Consider the following 22,787-nt stretch of genomic DNA (forward strand, 5'->3'; position numbering starts at 1 on the left):
TTTTCCTGGAAAGTCCACTTTCTCCCTCTTTGGCTTAACTTTTCCCTGGGATTGACCAGCAGTAAATGGTAGACATCGGATGGAGCTTCTCACAGCATTTATTTTTCCTGATTACAAGGCTGGGAGTGGGGCGCAGCTGAACAGGGCATGTTAGTGGTGTGAGTGCTGGCTTGAGTGGAGGGGCTGAAGCAGGGGTTTGAGGGCAGGGAACAGAAGAGCACAAACGTGGAGCAGCTGAACTAGAACGAAGGACGTGAGGGTAGCCGTCAGTAATTCAGGAGGCACTGGGAGCAACTGCAAAGGATGAGGACCGCCCCCCCGCTAAGCCCACCCCATCCCCGGATCCCCTTTTCTCTTCCTTAAGTTAAAAAACAATTCCTTGAGGCAGCTCAGGAGACAAGGATCAGAAGTCACAGGTTGAAGAGCCGAGGTTGCTCTGGCCAGCAGAGCCACGTTCTGGCCGGATGGCAGCTCAGGCCTCCTCAGCTGTAGCGTCGATGCCCGCGTACGTGAAGTTCTCAAACAGCGACATGTTCACGTAGGCCTGGGGGGCAGAGCAAGCTTTAGTGGGGGCCAGGGATGGGGGCGTGCCTGCCCTGGAGGTCCTTGACTTCCATGTGGTTGGGGTATTTGAAGTGACACGGATTTGTTTCGGAGACTCAAGATGACCCCATGGCCAAGGGTGGTCCTCACCAGCCCAGAGCAGCAAGGTCATCAGACCACAGCTGGGGGCTCACGTGAGAGACCCTTGACACAATTGTTCGAAAGGAGTTTTTCATGCCCTTATCCGATGAATTGATTGCTAATGCATTCATCCATTCATTTACTTATTCATCTGTTTATAAGGCTATTTTTGATGATTTACCCATTTTTCTGGTTATTTGATTATTCCTTCATTCTTAAGATAGTTTTATAATTCCTTTAACTACTTAGTCATTAATTAATTCATATGACGAACTCTTCACATTACTCATTTTGATGCATTTCTTCACTTATATTTATGTGATAATTCATTTATTTATATGGTTACTAGATTCAGTTATTTAATTACATGTTTATTTGAATGATTATTGTATCATCCATCCACTAATTCTATTCATTCATTCATTCAGTTACTGGGTCATTCACTCATCCTCCATCCATTTGGTGAGCTGACCATTCATGATTCCACTCTGGCTCTGTGCCAGGTGAGGTGTCCCAGATGAGAGTGGGCTGATGGCCCCAGCAGAGGACAGGCAGGGAGTCTGGGACCTGGGACCTGGGACAACGACTTGCTGCTGAGGCTAATCAGTGGCCTTGGAAGAGTTTAGAAGGGCCTAGTGTCCAACCCAGTGAGAGCTGGAAAGGGGGGCTGCATCCCAGGGCCCGGCCTAGCTGTGGTGCAGCTAGTGGCGGGGACAGGGACACAGAGGCTGCTGCTCTCTGGCTTCTATGAGAGGGCATCCCTGCGAGCGCGGCGAGACCAGCCCCCGTCCCCCCCAGTCTCCTCACCTTCCTGGCTTCCAGCATTCGGCCCAGCTGCAGCGCGATCTGGGCAAAGGGGGGTCGCTCGTACGGACGGTCCCGCCAGCACTGCCGCATCAGCTCGTACCTGCAGGTGGGGGATCGCTGAGGTGAGGGTCAGGGCCTGCTGGGGTGACGGGGTTCCCGGGGCTCAAGGCTGAGGGGACTCACACTTCATCATCACAGTTGCGAGGCTGCTCCATGCGGTAGCCCTGCGGCAGCTTCTCATAGAGCTCGGCACATGTCATGCCGCAGTATGGGGTGCCCCCTGCGGGAGGGGCAACGCTCTCTCAGCCCAGGGCCCAGGAGGGAGGGTGGGCGGGTGGGTAGGGAGAAGGTGGGGACCATCTCGGGAACAGGGGTCAGGAACTCACCAAGGCTCACGATCTCCCAGAGGAGGACCCCAAAGGACCAACTGAAACGAGGAGGATGTACTTAGTTACCTTCTAGGCCCCAGGGGCCCAGCAGGTTAGTGTCAACCTACCCCAGGTGTGCAGCCCCTCCCAGCCCCTGTGTGCATCTACTCTGCAAGGGTCTGGCCTTGGCCAGCTGTTGTCTCTGCAACTGAAACTCCTTCACAGCCTCCCAGGCTTAATGTAATCATAGCTAACATTTTTACTGTGCACTTACCGTAGGCGAGGCACTGATCATTTAATGTGTATGCTAATTCATTTAACCCTCACACCAACCTTATGGTATAGGTACAATTATTATCCCCATTTTACAGATGGAGGCGCAGAGGCACTGAGAGCTTAGCTAGCTCACCCAAGGCCACACAGCTAGTAAGTGGCAGAGCTGGGATTCAAACCCTGGCAGTCTCGCTCCAAAGCCCTTGCTCTTAACTGCCTCTTATATTGTAACAACAGCTGTGCGGGTTAGAGGTGGCTGAGGCCAGGGTGGAAGTTCTAGTGGGGGGAGGGAATCTCAGGGGTCTTGGGGCAGAAGCGGGAAGTAGGCGAGTAGTGATCAGAGGGGTGGTGGTGTGGTGGACAGTGAGCCGGGCAGGCCAGGCCAAAGGGCTTGGGGCAAGGGGCAGAGCCAGGGCTGGAGCGCTGGGTAGGCCAGGCTCCCTGGAGAGAAGGGCAGGGGTGTGCCAGGATGGCTGTTTGGAGGAGCGAGCGCAGTGAGGGCGTCTTGGGGGTCATGCTCTAGTTAGGTCCTCGGGTGGGTGTGACCTCCCCTTCAGAGAGGAAGGTGAGAACATTCTTGGAGTCGTCTCTCCATTCACCCAGGCGTTATCCACCAGCGTCCCCAAGCCTCTCCAAGGCATCCTCCAGTCTCTTAGTCAAATATAGCTCTCAACCACCCCCACTCCAATCCTACTCCTGACACACCTTCCAAGTTGAAACTTCCTTCCAGCTAGCCCCACGCCTTCCCACTAAGATGCCGGGCATGGCCAAGGTATACCTGAGACGCATCTGTCACACCTGTGTCACACCTAGAACACACTGTAGGGATGGCCAAGTCATGCCTTGGACTACCTGAGACATCTCTGAGGTGCGTCCAGGTTACACCTACAAGCATCCTCAGGGGACCAAACCCTCCCACCCCTCCCCCCAACACTCACACATCGCTCTTGGTAGTATAGACACTGTAGTTCAGAGACTCAATGGCCATCCAGCGCACGGGGAGACGCCCCTGGGAGAGAGTGGGTTTGAGGGGTCAGGTGACGAGAAAGGGGCTGTTTAGCAGGTTCTGGGAGGCAGGGCCAGGCCTGGCCCTGAGAGTCCCAGTGAGACTTACCATCGTCTTCTTCACATAAACCTCCTCTCCCCGAGAAAGGCCGAAGTCCGCAATCTTGGAGGCCAGGTTCTCTCCGACTAGCACGTTTCGGGCAGCCAGGTCCCTGTGGATGAACTGCAGGCATGGTCAGAAGTCAGGAAAGATGGGGGATGAGTGAGCCCCAGACTCCGGGGCCAGCGAGGGGTCTGGCCCCGTGGCTGCCTTCGTGGGCCCCTCCATGCCTTTAGTAGCCCCTTACTCTTCTGCCCCCCAACCCAGGCCTCATCCTGGATCAGAAACTCCTGCCTGAGAAGAATCACAGTGCTGGCTGTCATCTCTTCCTTCTAGTGACCTGGGCCACGGCCAAGTTCAGGCTGTATCCCTCTCCTGGGACGAAGGTGGGCTTTTCCCCAGTGACCACACTGCACCTTCGCCTCTTTGCATGCTCCCTGACCCCGTCTTTCCTGACCTCTCCCCGACCCCCACCCCACTGATGAGCATGGAAAGGCCCTTCTCTTGCCCAAAGTGACCTCTCCCTTGAGTTCCAGATCCTCCCCACTGGGCCCTCCACCTTCCTCAGAGACCTCTCTCCATCACCCCTCCCTTTATCTTGGCCCCTTTCCCTCTGCTTTCAAAGATACTCAAAACTTTAGTAACTTCAAAATGCCTCCCCTCAGTCTCAACTGTCCCCTCTCTCCTTTCATTTAGGCGGGGTGTCCTCGAACTTGGGCTCGGGCCTCCCCTGTCTGTTCTACCCTCCAGCCTCTCCTGGTGAGTCTCGCCCACTCCCTGGCCACCAGTGTCACCAACTGTGAAGTGACAGCTCCCAGACTGCCGTCCCTGGCCCAGGCCTCCCTCCTGAGTTTCAGGCTGGCTTCTACAACCGCTAAGCCAACACCTCCACCATGATGTCCCCCGGATGCTTCAAACGCAACACCTTTTTCAGACCTGCTCCTCGCCCTGTGTTCCCACCCACTCATCCAGGACAGGATGGGGCCACGTCCCTCTTTATTCCTCAATCCCACATCAATTAGAGCCTGCTGATTTAATCTCCTGAAGTCCGCTCCATGGGCTCCCCTCCCCTCCCCCAACACACACTCACACACACCTGCTTCTCACTCAGGTACTGCATGCCATTGGCAGCATCACTGGCAAAACGCAGCAGCTGCCGGGAGCTGAGGGTGGAGGCCGTTCCATGTTCTCGGGCAAAAGCTGGATCAGTTTCCAGGACCCGGCTCTTCCTCAGGAAATCGAGCAGGTTCCCATAGGGGGCATATTCGATGGCGATATACAAGTAACCTGGGAGGTGAGGAATACAGGGTGGTGGTTTATACTCAGGCAACCTGGGGTGGTAGCAGGCACCCCACGGTACTAGACAGGGAACCTGGTGCACAAAGGAGAACCAACGGTGATGTTTCGGTGTCCCGAAGCTTCCCACAAGCTACAGATGCGAAGGTGACGGCTGATAATGGGGGTTTGGAAGAAGGGGTAGGTGATGAGTTGGGGGCTCACCTCGGTTCTCACAGGCCCCCAAGAGGTTGATGATGTTGGGGTGATGCCCCAATTTGCACAGAACTTCCAGTTCTCCCGCGAAGTCACGATGGTCATTTTCAGAGGCATACTCTGTGTAAAGAATCCAATATCACTTTTGCCGAAAATAACCCTGGAGAAAGGGTATGGGCTGGTGAGGGCTGGTGTCAGTTGCTGGTGGAAGCCAGGTGGGGCCTGGGATTGTGGGACAAAGGAGAGGGTCAGGGCTTGGGCAGGAGTCACTCGCAGCGGACCTTTCAGCATCTTGATGGCTGCATTCATCTTGAGTCCGTCCTTCTTGATCATGGCCCGGATGACCTGGCCGAAGTTCCCTTCCCCAATGAGATCCTCAAAGGTGATGTCCTCCCATTCCAGCACTGGGTAATTCAGGGGCTCGGGCTGTGGTTTTGGCCTCCGGGTCAGTGTCAAGGTGCCCGAGCTGAACTGCAGGATGGTCTCCTCACCCTTCATAGGATGGGACAAGTGGGCAGACAGTCCACACAAGAGACAGGGGCAGCAAGATGCACAGATAGGCAGACAAAGAGTGGTCAGACAAACGGACAGAGACTCAGACAGAGGGCACGCTGGTGGCCAGCCAAGCACAGTCAGACACAGGACACATACCGAGACAGAATCATACGAGATGGAGCCACAGGTGGGCTGTTGAGTGGACAGATGTCCAAGGAGAGAAATGCAGAGGCCACCACCTGGGGATCAGGTGTGTGGGGCTCTGGAGGAACAAGGAGTGGGTAAAGTTGCTAGAAGCCACGGCGTGCGTCATGGAAGGATGATACTCCTAACATTTAAAACTGAAAGGAATTGAAATGAACTGTGATGGGGAGTAATGAGCTTCCCCTTATTGTGCTGATCCCACAACCAGTTTTTTTTTTTTGTCACCAAGGAAGCTCTGGAGGGGATTCCAGCCCTGGGCAGTGGGCTAGGGTACATTTACTGTGCACCTACTCCATGCTAAGCCCTGAGCTGCTGGGAGCCAGTGGATGGGTTTTCTTCTCCACAGCAGTGGAAGCAGAGATTACCCCTGTCCACCCACTTGGTGGCCGCCCATAGCTCTCAAATCACCCTGGGACCTGAGGATAGAAAGAGCATAAAAAAGAGGAACATCCACTCCCCACAACCAAGTAGGAGCCGGGCCACCTGCGCAGGGCTGGTAGGAAGAGGAGACCGCTAAACAGGACCACGGGCGCTGCCAATACGAGAGCCAAAGGAAGGGTTAAGACAGACCTGGTGGTGGGTGCGGTCCCTACGTGAGCTGCAGCCCAGCGTGAGGGGCGAGGGCTGAGGACACAGGTCACGTGGATTCACACAAAACATGGACAGCTGAAGGCACACACCAGCATGCACACGCATGTTCTCGTGGTGGTCCGTATGCAGGGCATCCATGAGAACTACACGTGGACATATGCTCAAGCAGGAGCACAAGCAGAGGGACACATGTATCAGGGACATAGGCACATACAGATGGGGGTACTCACAGGGACGCACACGTGCACTCACGCCCGGCACACGCGCTCATGTATACACGCACGCATACGCGCACGCGGGTGCATGTAGCAGGGGTACATCTTGATATATGTCAGGGCGCTGTACCCATTTAAGGCTGCTTTCCTACTCCTTCCCTCCACATTCGTACCCGTGACCCTCTCCTGCCACAGCCAGGGCCACTTTCTGCACACTGACCTCAGAAGGAGGCCAATGCAGCCTGGAACAAAGAGGCCGATTGAGTCTCTGAAGGGAGTTTTCTAAAGGCATGGCAGAGACAATAGCCTCGGACACTAGGCTTTGTGTCACAAGGATCAGCCCTTGAGAGAGAAGTTTTTTGTTTTTGTTCTTTTGAAATGCCAAAGCTTGGCTGTAAATATCAAGAACCCAGGCACAGGGGACCAAGGTCAGAGTTCAGATCATAAGTGACAACAGTGGGGAAGATCCCAGAGGAGAGAGAGGTAGGAGGAGGTGACAAGATGAGGTGATGCCTGGTCCCTGAAGAGAAGCCAGCACCCCACCCCCACCCCAAGCCCCTCGGTGTGGGCCTGCTGGCTGGAGGGGCATAGACAGGACAGAAAACTCAGCCAGGTTTACAGGGAAGCCAAGAGAGGAGGCCTGTGCTTCCTGTCTCCAGGAGTGACAGGTGAGGCTGCAGGCCCAGCTCAAGAGCTGTAGGAGGGCCTGCAGCAATGGGTCTGAGGGCCACAGAATATGCTGCCTTCTGCAGGGCACAGGGAAGCCCCCTGGAGTTCTTACGTCTCCCCAAGGAGGCCCTGGGATGTGCAAGGATGGAGGTTGGGACGAGTGCCCTGCCGGCAGGAAGGAGGCTACGGAAGGGCTGAGGCCATGAGTCACAGATGCGTGCAGGTGTAGGGTGGTTCCCAAATGTGGGACGACCTGCCCAGACAGAGGCCGGCACAGAGCCCAGGCGTTCCCTACATTATCACCAGGCTTCCCAGGCTTCCATCACCCCTCGTGAGAAGGGGGAGAATCCTTAATTGACCGTGGTGCAACAGGGACATAACCGAGTGATTCTGAACTGGGGATATTAAACATGTCACCACGAATATAAATGGGCTGTGAGTTGAGTTCACTTCTAGAGAAATAGAGAAAATTATTGATAAGTATCGTACCCTTGCACGTTGTTGAGTGTAGTCTTATACCTATGACACAAACACCCATGTGCGCGCGCGCACACACACACACACACACTCGCAGTGTACAAATACTAATGTGTGTACAGGTAGGAACATATATACACAGGGTCTGCACACATGTGCCCTGAGAAGGGTACAGGTGACTGACCGATCCCGACTGGTAGGTGAAGGTGCGTCTGCGATGCAGGCAGCTTCTGCGGATGCACGCCAGGGTTAAGAGAGCAGCCAGGATGGTGAGGCAGGTGGCAGACACAGAGCCCACCACAGCCAGGACCAGCTGTTGATCCAGACCCTCTTCAGCTGCCTGGACCTCTTGGACCGGACCCTCGCTCTGCAGCCCTGGATCCAATAAGAGGGGCAGATCATAGGGACACCTGGGTCAGGGAACCCCGAGGCCACCATGGGGTCACACAGAGGGAGAGGTCAGAGATCCCAGCTCCAGGTAGGGAGCAGGTGTATCAGGCCTAGGACCAATGGGTCTGGAATGACATGATTTTTCCAGCACTAGGACAGAGGAAGGGAAGGGTCAGGGTCCCCAGTGCCAGGGCTTGTGTCATTTGTTGGGAGGGGGCCTAGGATGCCCTAGCTCCAAGGCGGGGGATCGCTTGGAAGGAGAGAGCATTGAGACTGACCCTGTGGCCCAGGAGTCCTCTTGGGCCCCGCCCTCTTACCGTTGCTTAGGGTAGACTCTTCTACCATGTCGCTCCAGTCACCGGGGCCCTGGACGCTGGCCCGCACACGGAAGAGGTAGCGCGTGCTGGCGTTGAGGCCGCGGACGACGGTGCTTGTCTCCTCGGGCCTGTCCACGTCCATCCACAGCGGGTCTCCTGAGCCCTCAGCCACCTGCACCTCCACAATGTACTTGGATATAGGCCCAGCTGGAGCCTCTGGGCGCTGCCACACCAGCTGGATCTCGGAGTCTGAAAGGGCCTGGGCGTGGAGGTGTCGGGGGGCTGGGGGCCCTGTGGACACGGGGTGAGAAGGCAGGGCTCAGATGGGACCGGGCTGTGTGGCTGTGGGGTCAGACAGATCCACGCTAGCTGTGTCCCCGGCTCCGCGAACCCGGAACGGGAGGCACCCTGCCAACCTCCTCCTTCCTTCCTGGGCTGAATCCCTCTCCCTGCGGCTTCCTTTACCCCTGAGCTTCTGCTGCCCCTGGTTCTCCTTACATGTAAGGAGAACATGTATGTTCTCCTTACATAGATTCTCTTCCTGGTGGCCCAGACCCTCCCAGTGTCGTAGGTCCTCCCCATGTCCCTCCACACCCTGTGGTCCCACCAAGTCCCATGTCCTCCTGGTATCCTGTATCCTTCCCTGTGTCATGTCCTCCCCATGCTTGTGTCTGCCTCACATCCCGGGTCCTCCCTATGCCCATGTTTTCACGTGCAATGCTCTCTGCACGTCCATCCAGGCTCCTATAACCTCCCACGTCCTTCTGGGTCTCCTGTGTTCCCTGCGTCCCATGTCCTCCCTCCCTCCCTCTTGAGCCCATCACTCCCTCCCCAGCGTACCGCTGGGGGGCAGAAGCACACGAGCAGCGGGTGAGGCTGGGCCCAGGAGGGTACAGTGGTAGAGCCGCACGTCCAGCTGGTAGTGGGTGCCAGGTGTGAGTCCGGTCAGGAGGGTGGTGCGGGCCTGGGGGGACGAGACGTTCTCCCGCCGCTCCTGTCCCCGGGCCCCGTCCCACAGGCGCAGCAGGAAACCATCGCCCACCAGTGGCCCCGGCACCGAGGGTAAGGACCAGCTCACTCGCAACCGGTCGGGGCCCTCCACATGCCAGCCCTCCAGCCACGGCTGCAACAAGGGCTCTGGGGCCAGAGGTCGGGGGTCAGAACTGTCCAGTGGGTCCCTGGGGCCAGACGGGATAGTGATCCCCAGGGGACAACCTCCAGTGGGAAAGGCAGGGACCCCCAGGGTGGACAAGCTATGACAACCCTGAGTGTATAGGACAGTAACCCCTGGGGGGCGGAAAGGGATAACTCTTGGCCTCTCACCAGGACAGTCTGTGGTCATGAGGGTGGGAGGCCCCCAGGCCCCCTCCCCCCCTTCCCCTGGCCGGCTCAGCTGCACGCGGACACTGTATCCTGTCTTCGGCCTCAGGTTCATTAACGTCACGTTCTCACTGGGGTCCACTGGGGGCAGGGTGTGCAGCACACACTATTCAGTCCCAACCCCTTCCAGAAGCCACCACTCTCCCTTCAGTCCCTCTCTTCTCCACACACTTCTCCCTCCTTCCATCCCCCCTTTCCCCTCATCACTGCCTGACATCCCATCCTTCCCCAGACACCCCCTGTTCTCTCCCCGCTCACCCACGATGGTGGACCAGGCCATGGTGCTGTCCTGGGGCCGGTAGTGCAGCCGTACAGAGGCGATGGGCCCGTCCCCGGAGAAGGAGACCAGCGGGGAGACCACGAGCTGACGGCTCTGCTTGGCCAGGAGCCGAGGGGCAGTCAGGGGCACCGGGGGCACTGCCAGGAGACTTGGGGTAAGGCATGGCCCAGACAGCACCCCCAGTCGTTGGAAATAGGAGCAGACTCTGTCTTCTGGGCATCAAAGACAACTCTGGCTTTCGGTTTAGATCGGGGGACCCCCTGGGCTGGGGAGAGACCAAGTTCAACAGATGACCAGAGTGTCCAGGGCCCAGGGAGGACAGCTCAGGGTGCAGGGACTCGGCAATAAGGACATGAGGATGTCCCAAAAGATGTGAAGTGAGGGAGTGGCATGGCTGGACAGGGGTTTGGGGGAGGGCACTCTGCCCATGCAAGGTGGGTGCAGACGGAGGGGGCTGAAACCCAAGGCAGTGTCACCCTTCTCTCTGCCCCTCCCCCCATCATCCATCACTCTCTTAATTTAAAAAAAAAAAAGGGTAGCAGGTGATGAAGCACCTGCTCTACCCGGATGCCTCATGTGCATGGTCTCTAATCCTGACAACGGCCTTCGGGCAGGGCTCATCACCCCTATGTTATGAATGAAGAAACTGAGGCTCAGAGACATGAAACAACTTGCTTGAAGACATGGAGCCAGGGTTTGAACAGGGTCTATCTGACCAGGCCACCTAAAATCAGCCCATCCTACTCCAAAGAGCTTTTGTGCTCCTGCTTAGTTTCCTTACCCCATGGCCACTGCCCTTTCTGCCTTAGCTTTTCTCTCCGGATTATTGCATTAAGGCCTTCACTGGTTCCCTTGCCTCTTTCAAACATTTTCCAGACGGATTTTCTAAGAATGGATGGATGGATGGATGGGGGAGGGTCAAGGAAGGTGCAGGGGTGTGGCTGAGGGGGTGGGCGGGAACAGTGGGGTCAGGCAGGAAGAAGTATGTCAGGAGGAAGTGCTGGTCTGGAGGGAGAGGAAGGTCCAGTTTGGATCCTGTGGAGGCCCTGGGCCTGTGGCTCACAGGTGAGGTTAGATGTGGCGGTGACTGGATAGAAAGTGGGCCCTCGAGTCAGGCACCAGGTAACTTCCATGCTGACTTCAGAATCAGACCTCCACTACACAGAGGTCCTGCCAATCGGGTCTGGGGCCCAGGAGAGGGGTCCAGGCTGCAGATCATATCTGGGAGTTGCTAGGGAACATTTGAAATCTTAGGAATAGTTGACATTTTAACTAATAATAAGAATAAATGTCAACATACATTGAGCACATACCCTGCGTCAGGCACTGTGCTAAATAGCATCATCTAATTTAATCTTTACAGCAACCCTATCAAGGGAGCGCTGATACCCTCATTTCACAGAGAGAGAAACAAGCTATGAGGAGATAAGTAACTTGCTTAGATGATGGAGCTAGAGTTTGTAGTGAAGATTCAAAGCCAAGCTGTCTGGGCCCAAAGCCTGGGGAGAGCGAGAAGAGAAAGCCTGGAGGTGGGGCACTGGGGTGGGTGACAGAGTAGTGGAGAGAGAATGGGAAGCAGAGTGTGACCGTGAGAAAGAGGAAGATGAGCAAGAGATTTGGGCTTATGTCAGGGGAGGGCGGGGTCAGGAGCACAGGGAAAGAGAAGCCAAGGCGCGGCAGGGGCTGTGAACGTCTGAGGCTTGTGGTGCTGGAGAAGGTGAGGGACACCTATACCGGGGTGTGGGTGCTCTGCTCTGAGCGATCCTGGGCAATGGCAGCTACCTCCTTACTCACCAGGAAGCACCTTTGGAAATGAAGCAGGTCACCCTCTGAGCTCCACAGCCCCAGGCACCCCCCTGTCCTAGCAATGAGTGCCCTGTGGTGTGACTCAGGGTTGGCGGGTGGGGGGACGCAGCATCCCAGAGGTGGGGTGAAAGGCACTGTGTCTGTGGGGTGGGGTTTGGGGGAGGTAGAGAGGGGAAGCATCTCCCTGGGCAAGGCTGCAGGGTGTCCCATTTCTGGGGCATGGGATGCCCTTTCCAGATGGGACTGAGCTGTGCTCCAGCCTGGACAATGCCCTGCCCAGGTCTCAGGTTGAAGACAAGCCCTCTTCTCTGCCTGATGCTGGGCTGTGACCTTAGATGCCCTTGCCCTTCCTGCTACGATGCCCAGTCTGAGCAGCATCAGCTAGGACATCACTGACCTTTGACGTTGACCCTGAAGCGTCGGCTGTCTTGGCCACCAGACGTGGACACGCGGCACTCCCAGAGCCCACTGTCCCCAAGAGCCAAGCGGGGCACCTCGAACTCGGCTGTGGTCCTATCTGGCTCCACAATGGCCTTGGTGGACTGAGAGAGACGGGGAAGGGACAGACCACAGAGAATGTGTGCCATGTGGCAGATACAAGTGTGCTCGTCCAGGGTGATGAGGGGACAGAGCCTGGGTGCTGGTCCCTCAACAGTCAGCCTGACCCCATTTGAGCTGTGGTCAGGCCGGTGGGCAGAGCCCGCAGAAAGCCCCGAGGGGTCAGGGGTCTGGAGGGGCAGGGGCCCTGGGCTGGGGTCACGGGGCTGACCAGGAGGACTGTGCCGTCCGGCTTGCGGAGCTCCACGCTGCCCCGGACTGGGAAGGGGTTCCCCGCGGCGGCACAGTTGATCCGGGGTGTCGTTTCTAAGTTGAACTCCAGTTCTGAAACCATGTCCAGGATCTGGGGGATCCGGTCTAGGGAGAGAGGGGACACGCATCCTGGAGGCCCTGCAAGGGCAGATACGTGACTGCCATAGCACCCCTCCCCCAGAGTCCTGCATCTTAGCGGAGGTACCGCCAGCAGCCCAGTCACCCGGGCCTGAAAGCCAGCAAAGTCCTGTGCAACTCCTCCAGGGCCCTCACGCCCACCTCTGACTGCCCCTGAGTCTACCCCCTGCACCCTCTGCCTCCTCATACCTTCCCACACGGAGACCAGACCCCTTCTCAGCCTCACAGCCAGAACGCTGGTTCAGGCCTCCATCGTTTCTGGGCCCTGCAACAGGTCTTCCAGGCTCTCCTGCTTCCCCTCCCCACCCAGCAGCCACTGTCCTCTCTCAAACACAAACCTGAGAGCCCCATGCCTCTTCAACAATTCCCTGCTGGCCTCTCATATTAAGTGCAAATGCTATAGCCTGTCATTCAAAGGCCCCAAGATTTGACCTCTTCTGATCACTCCCGGAGCCTCCCCTCACGCCACTGTCCTGGTAACTGAGCCTGAGTCCTCAATCCCCTGGCCGTTGCCCTGCTCTCCCTCCAGCCATCTTTCTCTTGTCCTTCATATTCCATCTCAGATTGCACCTCTTCCCAGAAGCCCTCCCTGACTCTCTCGGGCTGGTCGGGGCCTCCTCTGGGCTCCCACCCACCCTGGGGGGCTGCCCATCCCTGTACGGATGATGTGGGCTGGCGGTGAGAACTTCCAGACCATGAGCTCCCTGAGGGCAGGGCTTTGAGCCAGGGAGATGCGTCTGGTGAAGGCTGACCTGTTCCGAGGGACCTCAGAGCCCCCCGAGCTCGTACCTGACTTCTCACAGTGCACCCCATGCCACCCGGAGGGGCAGACGCAGCCGCTGAAGCGGTCACAAGTGCCGCCGTTCTGACACTGGCACTGGAGGTGGCAGTCAGCCCCAAAATGACCTGGGGCACAGGCTGGGAACAGAGGGGGTGTGGTTAGAGGGGCACAGGTCAGGGGGCAACGAGGGCCGGCTGGGGCCTGGGTAATGACTGGCTGGGTAGAGAGGGCACTGGCCAAGTGAGCGGGGACCGTGGAGGTCTCGGTGTGCAAGTCGGGGCCAGAGTGAAGGGCTGGGGCCACGCTTGTAGCCGACTGCCTGGGTCAGGGAGCATGGAGGGCGGGTTAGTCCGTACCTTCCTGGCACTGGCTTCCTCTCCAGCCCGATCCACAAGAACAGCCATAGGGGTCCGGGAGGCAGAAGGTGAGGCCTCGGCAGCCTGATGTGCCTGGGCACTGTTCCTGGCAGCTCTGCCCAAAACGGCCCTCTCTGCAGGCTAGAAAGAGGGCATGTGGGCGTAGGGGCCTCTGCTGGGCCCCAGGGTTCAAGACCTACTTGGCATGTTCACCCTCCAAGGTCCATGCCCATGGTTTGAGAGTCTTCCCCCAGCCAGGCATCCCTTCCTGCCCAGGTCCTAGTGGCCCCCTCCTCCTTACCTTGCTCACAGCGGGTCCCAGTGAATCCAGGGGGGCACACACACTCGCCATCCTGGTCGTGGCAGACACCTCCATGCAGGCAGCCCGGGCATTCCTTGGTACAGTCCTGTCCCCAGTGCCCTGCCTCACAACCTGCAGGAATGTGCTTTCAGCAGCTGACCCTCACCCACTGGACCACTGCTGCTGAGGACTGGGGCAGCCCTGGGGGACCAGAGGATGCAGGGGGTCCACAGGAAGTACCACAGGGCTCCCAGCCTCCCACACCACCCACCACCTCTGCCCTCTGCTCCTGACCCCGCACGATGAGTCGAAAGAAGGCACTGCCCAGGGGGCTGGCCTCCAGGTAGGTGGCGCTGTAGATGCCGCTTGACGACGGCTGCACGTTTGGGAGCTGCAGCAAAAACCGCCCCTCCTGGGCCTCGTGCCAGTCCAGGGTGTAGAAGTAGGATCCTGGGGGCATAAACGGGTCAGGGGCCTCACCATCACACAAGAGCTGGTGTTCCCTCCCTCTGCCCACCTCGGCCTGAGTCACATCAACGTGCGCCAGGCAGAGGGAGCAGACCTGGGGGAAGGCACCAGCGAGCGTCTGGACCCAAGGCAGAAAGCTGGGAAGCATCCTCTTCTCCATGGTCCACCAACCACTCAGTAAATCACCAAGTCCGGTTCAATCTCCCCCTCGTCTCCTAAAGCTGCCCCCTCCTCTCCACGTGCACTGCCACCACCCTGCTCCCAGCCTCCCACAGCCTTCCAAGCAGTCTCTCTGCCTCCAGTCTCCCCCTTTCCTGTCCGTCCTTCACTCAGCAGCCAGTGAGATTTTTCTCCAATAGATTCCGCAGTAGCTCCCCGGCTTAAGCTCTTCCATGGTTCTCCACTGCCCTCAAGACAACATCCGACTGCTTAGCAAATCATTTTCACCAGTTTGGCCACCGTGTAGCCCATACCTCTCCACATCCTGCCTGACTCCTAACATTCCTGAATTCCTGAATTGCTTCTATCTCTTCTAGAAACACTGTGGTATCTCACAGCTTCCTGCCTTTGCTCTTATCAATCCTCCTCCTGGAAAGTTCTTCCCCTCTTCTTCGCGCAGCTAGTTCCCAGGAGCCTCTCCCTCCAGGACGTGTGGACCCTAATATCAGGGTCCTTGTCCCTGCCCCACCCCTTCTTGCCTCTTTGCTCAGGACGGAACAGAGATTCTAGGGAACGCAGGTCTACCTGACTCTCCACATCTCTCATCAATTCGGGGGGCCTGGAGCTCTGGAGGCAAACCCCTTGGCCCAAGAGAAGGGTCCTCCTCCCTCAGGAGCCCAGGGACTCATGAGTCAGCCAGAGGGCTGTGGGTGTGAGAGCTGAGGCAGGAATCTGTGGGGCCACACAGGAAAACTGCTTCCTTCTATGGGGTGGCCAGAGGGCCTGATAGGGCCAGGATGGGGGCAGGCCTGGGCTGAGATCCCCAGGCCTGCCCAGGCCCCTGCACGTGTCTTGACAAATCTCTGGAAGAGGCCAAACCTCCCTTGCCTGTTCTGGGACTTTGTTACCCGTTTGCTTCTTCAGCATGGGGACTGCTGCTCCCTGCCAGACTGGCTAATGTGACAGCACCTGCTAACTCTCAGAGGAGAGTCCAACGTGAGGGGTTAACATAGCGCTAATTTGGGGGTGACAGGGAAGGAGGTAGCTGACCACGAGGCTGCTGGTCCTCTGGGCGCAGTAGGAGGACATCTCACAGCTAGAGATGAGTTGGATGCAGGTGCTTCCCATGGACCTGGTGCAGGAGAGAGGGGGCGCCCCGGAGGTTGGCCAGTTGGGGTAACAGGTGCTGTGTCAGGGGCCAAAACTGGGAATACTGAGGGCCATGGAGGCGTTGGGGTGTCAGAGCTATGGGTTTGCCTGCCCACCCAGTTCAGATGCCCCTCTCACCGTTGCTCTTCCAGATCACATCTGTCTGCTTCTCCTTGCGCACCCACGCGGAAAGTACTGCCGTGTCGCCCTTATTCACCGTGTGTGTGACCTTGTCCGGGAGCAGGTGGGCTGCGAGGCGGATGGAGGGCGGGGTCAGGGGTCAAGGGCAGCCCCTCCTGCCCCTCCTCCCCGCCGGCGGCCAGACTCACCTCCTGGGCTGTTGTGCACGTAGAGGACGCGCGTGCGCCGCGCCCCCGCGCCGCCCACGCAGGAGAAGACGCCTACCAGGTCCGAGGGCTGCGAGAAGCCGCGCAGCGTTACCTGGCGCGAGCCATTGCGGGTCAGGTGCAGGGGCTGCCAGGGCCGGGGCGTGCGCACAATGCGGTCGTCCTTTTCCAGCAGCAGCGGGGACCCCCAGGCGTCCGAGCCCCTGCCCGCCCCCGCCTCCCCGGACACGCAGGTCAGGAAGAAGCGCTGGGGCTCGGTCAAGCGCAGGTCGGCCAGCAGCGTCAGGTCCACCGCAGCGCCTGGACCGGGATACCGGGCTCCGTATCTGGCAGGGCCCCGCCCTCACCCCTGCCCCGCCCTCCCCCTCTTGCCCCTCTCCTCCCAGCCTCTCCCCTCTCCTCTCCTCCTCTCCCCGCCCCTCCCCGCCCGCCCACCAGGCACTGAACTTTATCAGGCACGTCCACCCCCGTCCCTTCCTGTCCCAGTCCCCTTCCCGGTGCACTGGCCCCTTTCCTTCAAGTCTCTTCATCCTAAAAGAACAAAAACAAAAACAAAGCCCCTTCTCTGGCTTCCCCATCCCCTCCCTTCTCCTGCCAGATGGCTTCCCTTTACAGCCCAGCCTTCGGAAAGAAAGAATGATCTACGCGCCCCGTCTCCATTTCCTCTATTCCCGGCAGTCCCCTTTCCTGACCTGTCTCTACAGCTGCTCTGCAAAGGGGAGCCGCTCTCCCTGCCCTCCCCCGCCTCCCCCCAACCCCGCTGAGAGATCAGAAGTGTCTTGGAGGGACCCCTCCCCATCACTCCAGAAATCTGGACCTGTTTGTTGTGCTGGGATTGAAGGTGGGAGAGGCTGGGTTCTGCAGCCAGGTGGTTATGGGGCAGAAAGGAAGAGAGCTCTGGGCCCAGCAAAAGGCCAGAAGCAGGGAGGGCAGACCCTAGGGCAGAGTTGGGGCTGAAACACACAGACACCAGGTGGGCCTTGGTCTTTGCCTTCCAAAGGGCTGTGGGCCCCATGAGGAGACAGACATGGACCTACCCGTCAAATGCAGGGCACTGTGTGGGGAGCACAGAGAAGGGATGCCTAACTCAGCATGGGGGAGGCAGAGGATGAACAGGTGCCTCCCGGGAGATACAGCTTGAGGGTCTTAAAGCTGAGCAGGGTACGGTGAGGGTTCAGAATGAGGACAGGGAGAGGTCAGTGGTAGGAAGGGCATTCTAGGCAGAGGGCACAGCCTGAGTAAAGGTGTGGAATGAAAGGCTGGGGCACACAATGTGAGGCAGGAACCAGGAGGGACCACGGAGAGCTGGAGTCCAGGCCTGGCTGAGCCCTGCCAGCCTCCTCAGCCCCGGGGCCCAAACCTTCCCGAGCCCCTCCTACTCTGTCCCTGCCTGTTCACTGCCAGGTGGTTAGTTGGTTTAAGTGCTACGTCACTTATCAAGGTGAGTAATGAAGTACATGAGTAAATGTACTTCATGAGTAAACGAAGCTGACTATCTTGTGCCGAGCACCTGTTTTCCTTTGGGTCCTCACACCCTCCAGAAGTTGATGTCTTTCCAGCCACAGAGGAGGGTCATGATAATTATTCTCGACGCTTCCTCTAGTAAGCTCATCCCCTCCCTGGGCTTTCACTACCACTTCTGAGTCAATAACCCCTGGATGGCCTCTCAGCTCGGGCCTGCTTTCCATCAGCTCTTCCCAAACCTGCTCCTCTCTGGGCCCCCTGCCTCAGCAGACGGCAAAACCCACCTGAGATACAAGCTTTGGAGTCATCTCATACTCCTGCTGTCATCGTAATTAATGTTTATTGGAGGTCAGTGATATGCCAGGTACTTTACTTATGTTCTCTCATTTTATCATCCCAACTCTCCTGGGAGGTGGGTGTTATCACCCCAGTTTTATAGCTGGCAAGTTAAGGCTCAGAGAAATAACTTGCACAAGGTCATACGATGAGTAACTGGCCGACCCTGGTTGTCTGACTCTAAAAGTCTACACCTCGGAGCACTATTCTGGCTGCCCCCATCAGTCACAAAATTCTGTTTCCTCAAAGCCTCTTGGCTTCATCCCCATTCCCAAGCCCGCCCTTGGTAACCCTCATCCTTACTCCCCTGGACCATCCTGACAGCCACACTCCTCCTTCCTCAACTCATCCTCCAAAGTGATCCCTCTAAGACCTTGTGACTGTCTGGTCTACAACCTTCCATGGCTCCCTATTGCCCTCAGGATGCAGTGCTCGCTCTTGAGCCCTCTGCTGCTCACACTGCCCCTCCTGCTGCGTCCCCTCCAGGAACCCTCTCTCCTGTGCACTTCCCCGCCTCTGAGACTTGCATCTATTGTTCGGGCTGCCTGGAATGAAGCCCACCCCTCTTAGTGCAGTATTTCCAAATCCCTTTTCATCTCCTACCCTGAAGCAGAGTAAGCTGACCCCTCGGTGCTCCTCTGCGTCTATCTGTTCAGCGCTCACCTGGTGTCCCGTGTCCCCCACTAGACCATGAACCACTCTAGGCGGCCTTTGCATTCTAATCCTCTTTGGGCACCACACTGAAGGAATCGGCTGCCGCTTATTCAGAAGCTCTTACCAAGTGCTCTGTGACAATTACCTCCTTTAAACCCAGTAACAGCCATAGGAGGTCCGCACCATTTAATCTGTTGTACAGATCTAGCGGCTAATGGCCTGTCACTTAGCACAGCTCCTGGAATATTGTTGGTGCTTGATAAATGAATAATTGCGTGAGTCCCACACACTGACCGTATGAGTACCCACTGAAAGCTTCACGGGCCCAGAGGCCCTGCTGCTCCCCACTGATGTGCACACCCAACACAGTCAGTGGCTGCTCCCCTCCCCCAATCCCTAGTGCCTGCCTGGGTTTTCCAGGCCCTGATCCCACTTTCTAGCGGATCAGCATGCAGAGGAAAGTGATGGCAGTGATGATAGGGTTTTCTCGGGGGGAGTCAGGGCTTTGGGGGTTGGGTGGGGGGAGGTTCAGGGCAGACTTACCAACATGAGAAGCCAGGAAGAAGATGGGGAGCAGCAAAGGGGGCCCCAGCCAGACCATAATCCAGAGGCTGACCAGGGCAGCCGGGACAAGCGGGGTCCACGGTCAGTCACTCCGGGTCTGGCTGTTCAGCCTGTGCTGTCAGTGTGTGTTGGTGTTGGGGAGGAAGAGGAAATGAGTTAGCTTGGGTGGGAGGCGGGCCGGGGAGAGGGCTGGGGAGGACTTATCCTGCTTCTGGGCCTCTGGGCCCCCCTAGTCTGGCCCCTGCAAGGCTCGGGATGGGTGTGGCCTGGAAGGTCCTGGACTGGGGTCACTTGAGGTGGGGGAGGGTTGTGATAAGGACAGACCTGGGGACTGTGGGACTGTTTCCCCTCCCCTCTTCTCCGCGTGGTCCTCAGCCTTGCCAGCACGCGGGAGGCAGGAGGCAGGAAAGGGAGGAAGCCACTGGCTTCCTCCTATTGAGAGGGGATGGGGGAGGATATTGCTCTGGGGTGTCCCTCCCCCAGCACAAACACACGATTCCTCAAGTGTGCGTCCCAGGACGTGGTTACATGGGTGTCCTCGAGAGCCGTTCACGTATGGAACACAAGGATCTGGAATGTACACAAAGGAACAAAAGAACACACTCAGGGCAAAAACCCTTTGATTCAATCTTGTGTAACTCTCTCATTTCACAGACGGGAAAACTGAGGCCTGCAGGGCTTGAAGGCTCTCTGAGGTCATGGTGAGGCTGGGACCTGAACGTCTGACTTCGCTGCTCCTCGAGGACTCATGCTAAGCAGACCCAGAATGCACAGGGAGTGAGTCCCTTGGCTTAAGACAGGAACAGAGGCTTCAGCACACTGTCTGCCTGATGTCATTACCCTTGGGCGCTGGCGCAGCAGAAGCCCCACCCAGGGAGCTCCCGTACTCTTGAGGGCTGATAACAGCCTGGGAGCAGTCCCAGCCCCTTGACAAAGGCTTCGGAGCCCCATGGATCTGCTGTGCCCCTCATCTCTCCCTGCCCTGGTGCCACCTCTCCACTGGCAGTTCCCAGAGCAGAGCCTGACCCGCAGGCACAGAATGCCTGCCGAGGTGGAGTGGCGGTGGGGGGTCTGTCCTGGCAGGGAGCAGAGGGAGACGTGTTAGAGCCCTCCGACGGCCAGGATTGCTGGTGAAATCTGTGACTCCTCTGCCCTTGAATGGAGTGGTTGCGGTGGGGTGAGACCTGGTGCCAGGTTAGGGGACTGGTTTGGGAGTCCAAACCCTCCCTTTGCGGCTGGGACATCTTCCCAGAGCCTGTTCCCGGGTGAAAGCTGGACTCTCTTTTGGACTCACCAGGCTCTAATTCACTGTCTGGGGGAAGCTGGGCCCCTGCAGCCTAGCTGAGCCCCTGCAGCCTAGCTGAGCTGCTTTAGCCCCGCGGCTCCTCTGAAAATCCCTGAAAAGTCTCAGGAGAGACGTTGACTCTGGGTGTAGTTTGAAAAACAGATCAGGGAAGACCCCCAGGCCCATGCTGTAGGCCCCCCGGACACCCCATTCCTAGGTGTGAGCCTGGGAAGAGCTTTCTGCGGACAAGACTCGGGTGGGAGTCGGGGTGGTGGATGCCTTCTTAGTCTTCTGCTCATCTTGGTGCCAAGACCTTTGGCTCTGGCGAGAGGAAGCAGCTGGGAAATGCTGCGGCACTTTGTCTGGCAGGGTTGTAGTCAGAACTTCCCGCTCGGTTCTGGGAAAACCTGGTGGGCCTAACGTCATTTTGTGTGTATACATAGAGCACTTGGGCAGCATCTGATCTGGAAAATGACAGGTACCGGCACAGGTGTTTGCTCTGTGACACTATAGCATGACAAAGACTACAGGTCCATCTGGCCTCCCCACTTTCAACTGGGAAACAAAACTCAGTAGTAATGATCTGTAGGTAAGCACAGTGCACATCTTGCAGCGTTTGTATATAAGGGTTCATATTATAAAACCATGTCCTATGAGTGTAAAAGTATATTTTTACCTGTGTTGAGATTACGTTGCAAGTAACTTAAGTAGCATCTGTTTACAAACAGCATGTCGCAAATGAACTATCACCACACCAACTAATTCTGCGTGGGTTGTGTATACATCTGGCTACGGCAATAGGAATACTTAAACCATAATGCCTTTCTTAAAGTCTCAGTCGTTGGAAAGTTACAGACCAAGAATAACGTTAGTGCAGATACGCAGTTCTACACATTGGGAGGTCAAACCTCCAATCCAAAACAAAGCTGATAACGATAGAGCTAAAGGTAATTTATTTTTTAAAAAAGTAAGACTAGCAGCATGACTAACTCCACACAAGGCTGCTAATTCACTGCTATGAAAGCCGCCTTCCTGCAAATAGCGGGAATTCCAGCTCTTGGCACATACAGGAGTTTTGCCAGGTCGCCAGGGGTTCAGGGCAGCCAGGCCTCCTAGTGTAACTCTGAAGCAGAGATTTTTAGTAGTCTTCAAGCCATTTTACTTTCCAAATGCCAGATTTTAGTCACCTTCAGTTAGAATGTTGCTAGTAAGAAGCCTGCTGTTGGACCTGAAAAGGAAAGGTAATGAAATTAGTTATCATTTGCCCATAACAACTGAAAAAGGACATGTGATTTTGGAACTGTCCAAGACTCGTGGGGGCAGCCCCGTGCTCCACTGTGGGGCTGTGGAGCTAAAGAGGTCTGTGTTTCCTCGGTGGTATCAGCTGATACTGAAAATGGTTGTGTATTTTTCATAGCTAATCTGTAGCTTTGGGGCTGCTGCTTTTGGAGATGCGGTCTGTCGCGGTCCCTTTGGGCTGCCATAACAAACGACTGGGTGATTTATAAACAACAAACACTTATTTCTCACAGTTTTGGAGGGTAGAAGTCCAAGATCAGGGTGCCAGCATGGTTTGGTGAGGACCCCATTCCAGGTCTCAGGTCCTCATAGGGCCGAAGGGCAAGGGAGCTCTCTCAGGCCTCTTTTATAAGCATATTACAGGCATCCCTCAGAGATACTGTGGGTTCAGTTCCAGACCACAATAAAGCGAATAATGCAGTAAAGCGAGTCACATGAAATTTTTGGTTTCCCAGTGCATATAAAAGTTAGGTTTAAACTATACTGTAGTCTATCAAGTGTGCAATAGCATTATGTCTAGAAAACACAATGTATATACCTTAATTAAAAAATACTTTATTGCTAAAAAATGCTAACAATTTTCTGAGCCTTCAGCGAGTTGGAATCTTGTTGCTGGTGGAGGGTCTTGCCTCGATGTTGGTGGCTGCCGACTGGTCAGGGTGGTGGTCGCTGAAGCTTGGGGTGGCCGTGACAGTTTCTTAAAATAAGACAATGACGTCTGGATCAATTAACTCTTTCTTTCCCTTGAACACTTAGAGGCCGTTGTAGAGTTATTAATTGCTCTGATTTCAATATTGTTGTGTCTCAGGGAAACGCAAGGAGAGGGTGTCCGTGCAATTATTTTTCAAAATAAACAGAGTGAGAGTTCCATCTTTGCTTCTTGGATTTAAGTCAAGCTATTACATATAAACTGTGTAAAGTCAGTATGTGAAGCTGAATGCTGCTTCATTTTCCTCAGTGATTTTAAAGGAAATGGGTAGTTCCAATATACCCCCCACCCTATTACATTCCTAAAGCATGCCCCTTTGTCTTGGCTCCTAGAATATTTTGAAAAATATTTATTTCTTTGTTATGTGCAACCCCAAATGCTGGTGTCTATCTATTCCATAAGTGCTTTAACTCTC

At 56.4% G+C, this 22,787-nt stretch overlaps 1 protein-coding gene across 3 annotated transcripts; it reads right to left on the bottom strand.

The window, feature by feature from the left end:
• Nucleotides 1-80: 80 nt before the first annotated feature.
• On the bottom strand, nucleotides 81-19,283 carry TIE1 (tyrosine kinase with immunoglobulin like and EGF like domains 1). Of its 3 annotated transcripts, XM_033836623.2 has the most exons (23): nucleotides 19,059-19,278; nucleotides 16,044-16,361; nucleotides 15,853-15,963; nucleotides 14,233-14,388; nucleotides 13,939-14,070; nucleotides 13,638-13,778; nucleotides 13,290-13,418; nucleotides 12,322-12,467; nucleotides 11,950-12,094; nucleotides 9,725-9,883; nucleotides 9,410-9,547; nucleotides 8,927-9,223; nucleotides 8,087-8,377; nucleotides 7,564-7,754; nucleotides 5,010-5,220; nucleotides 4,738-4,848; nucleotides 4,334-4,524; nucleotides 3,247-3,360; nucleotides 3,071-3,141; nucleotides 1,878-1,918; nucleotides 1,675-1,771; nucleotides 1,492-1,591; nucleotides 81-544 (listed from the first exon to the last, which is right to left on the bottom strand). In XM_033836623.2, exons 1-23 carry the CDS (start codon nucleotides 19,114-19,116, stop codon nucleotides 473-475), a joined length of 3,420 nt encoding a protein of 1,139 aa, XP_033692514.1. In that variant the 5' UTR covers nucleotides 19,117-19,278; the 3' UTR covers nucleotides 81-472. The 3 variants fall into 3 exon arrangements, 2 of the variants coding, with proteins under 2 accessions (XP_033692514.1, XP_033692519.1); XR_012325553.1 differs by lacking the exon at nucleotides 1,675-1,771 and having other exon boundaries at nucleotides 509-544; nucleotides 19,059-19,283; XM_033836628.2 differs by lacking the exons at nucleotides 16,044-16,361; nucleotides 19,059-19,278 and having other exon boundaries at nucleotides 14,233-15,697; nucleotides 15,853-15,919.
• Nucleotides 19,284-22,787: the final 3,504 nt, after the last annotated feature.

This window comes from Tursiops truncatus, chromosome 1 (genome assembly GCF_011762595.2).
Source record: "Tursiops truncatus isolate mTurTru1 chromosome 1, mTurTru1.mat.Y, whole genome shotgun sequence".
Classification (NCBI taxonomy): domain Eukaryota; kingdom Metazoa; phylum Chordata; class Mammalia; order Artiodactyla; family Delphinidae; genus Tursiops; species Tursiops truncatus.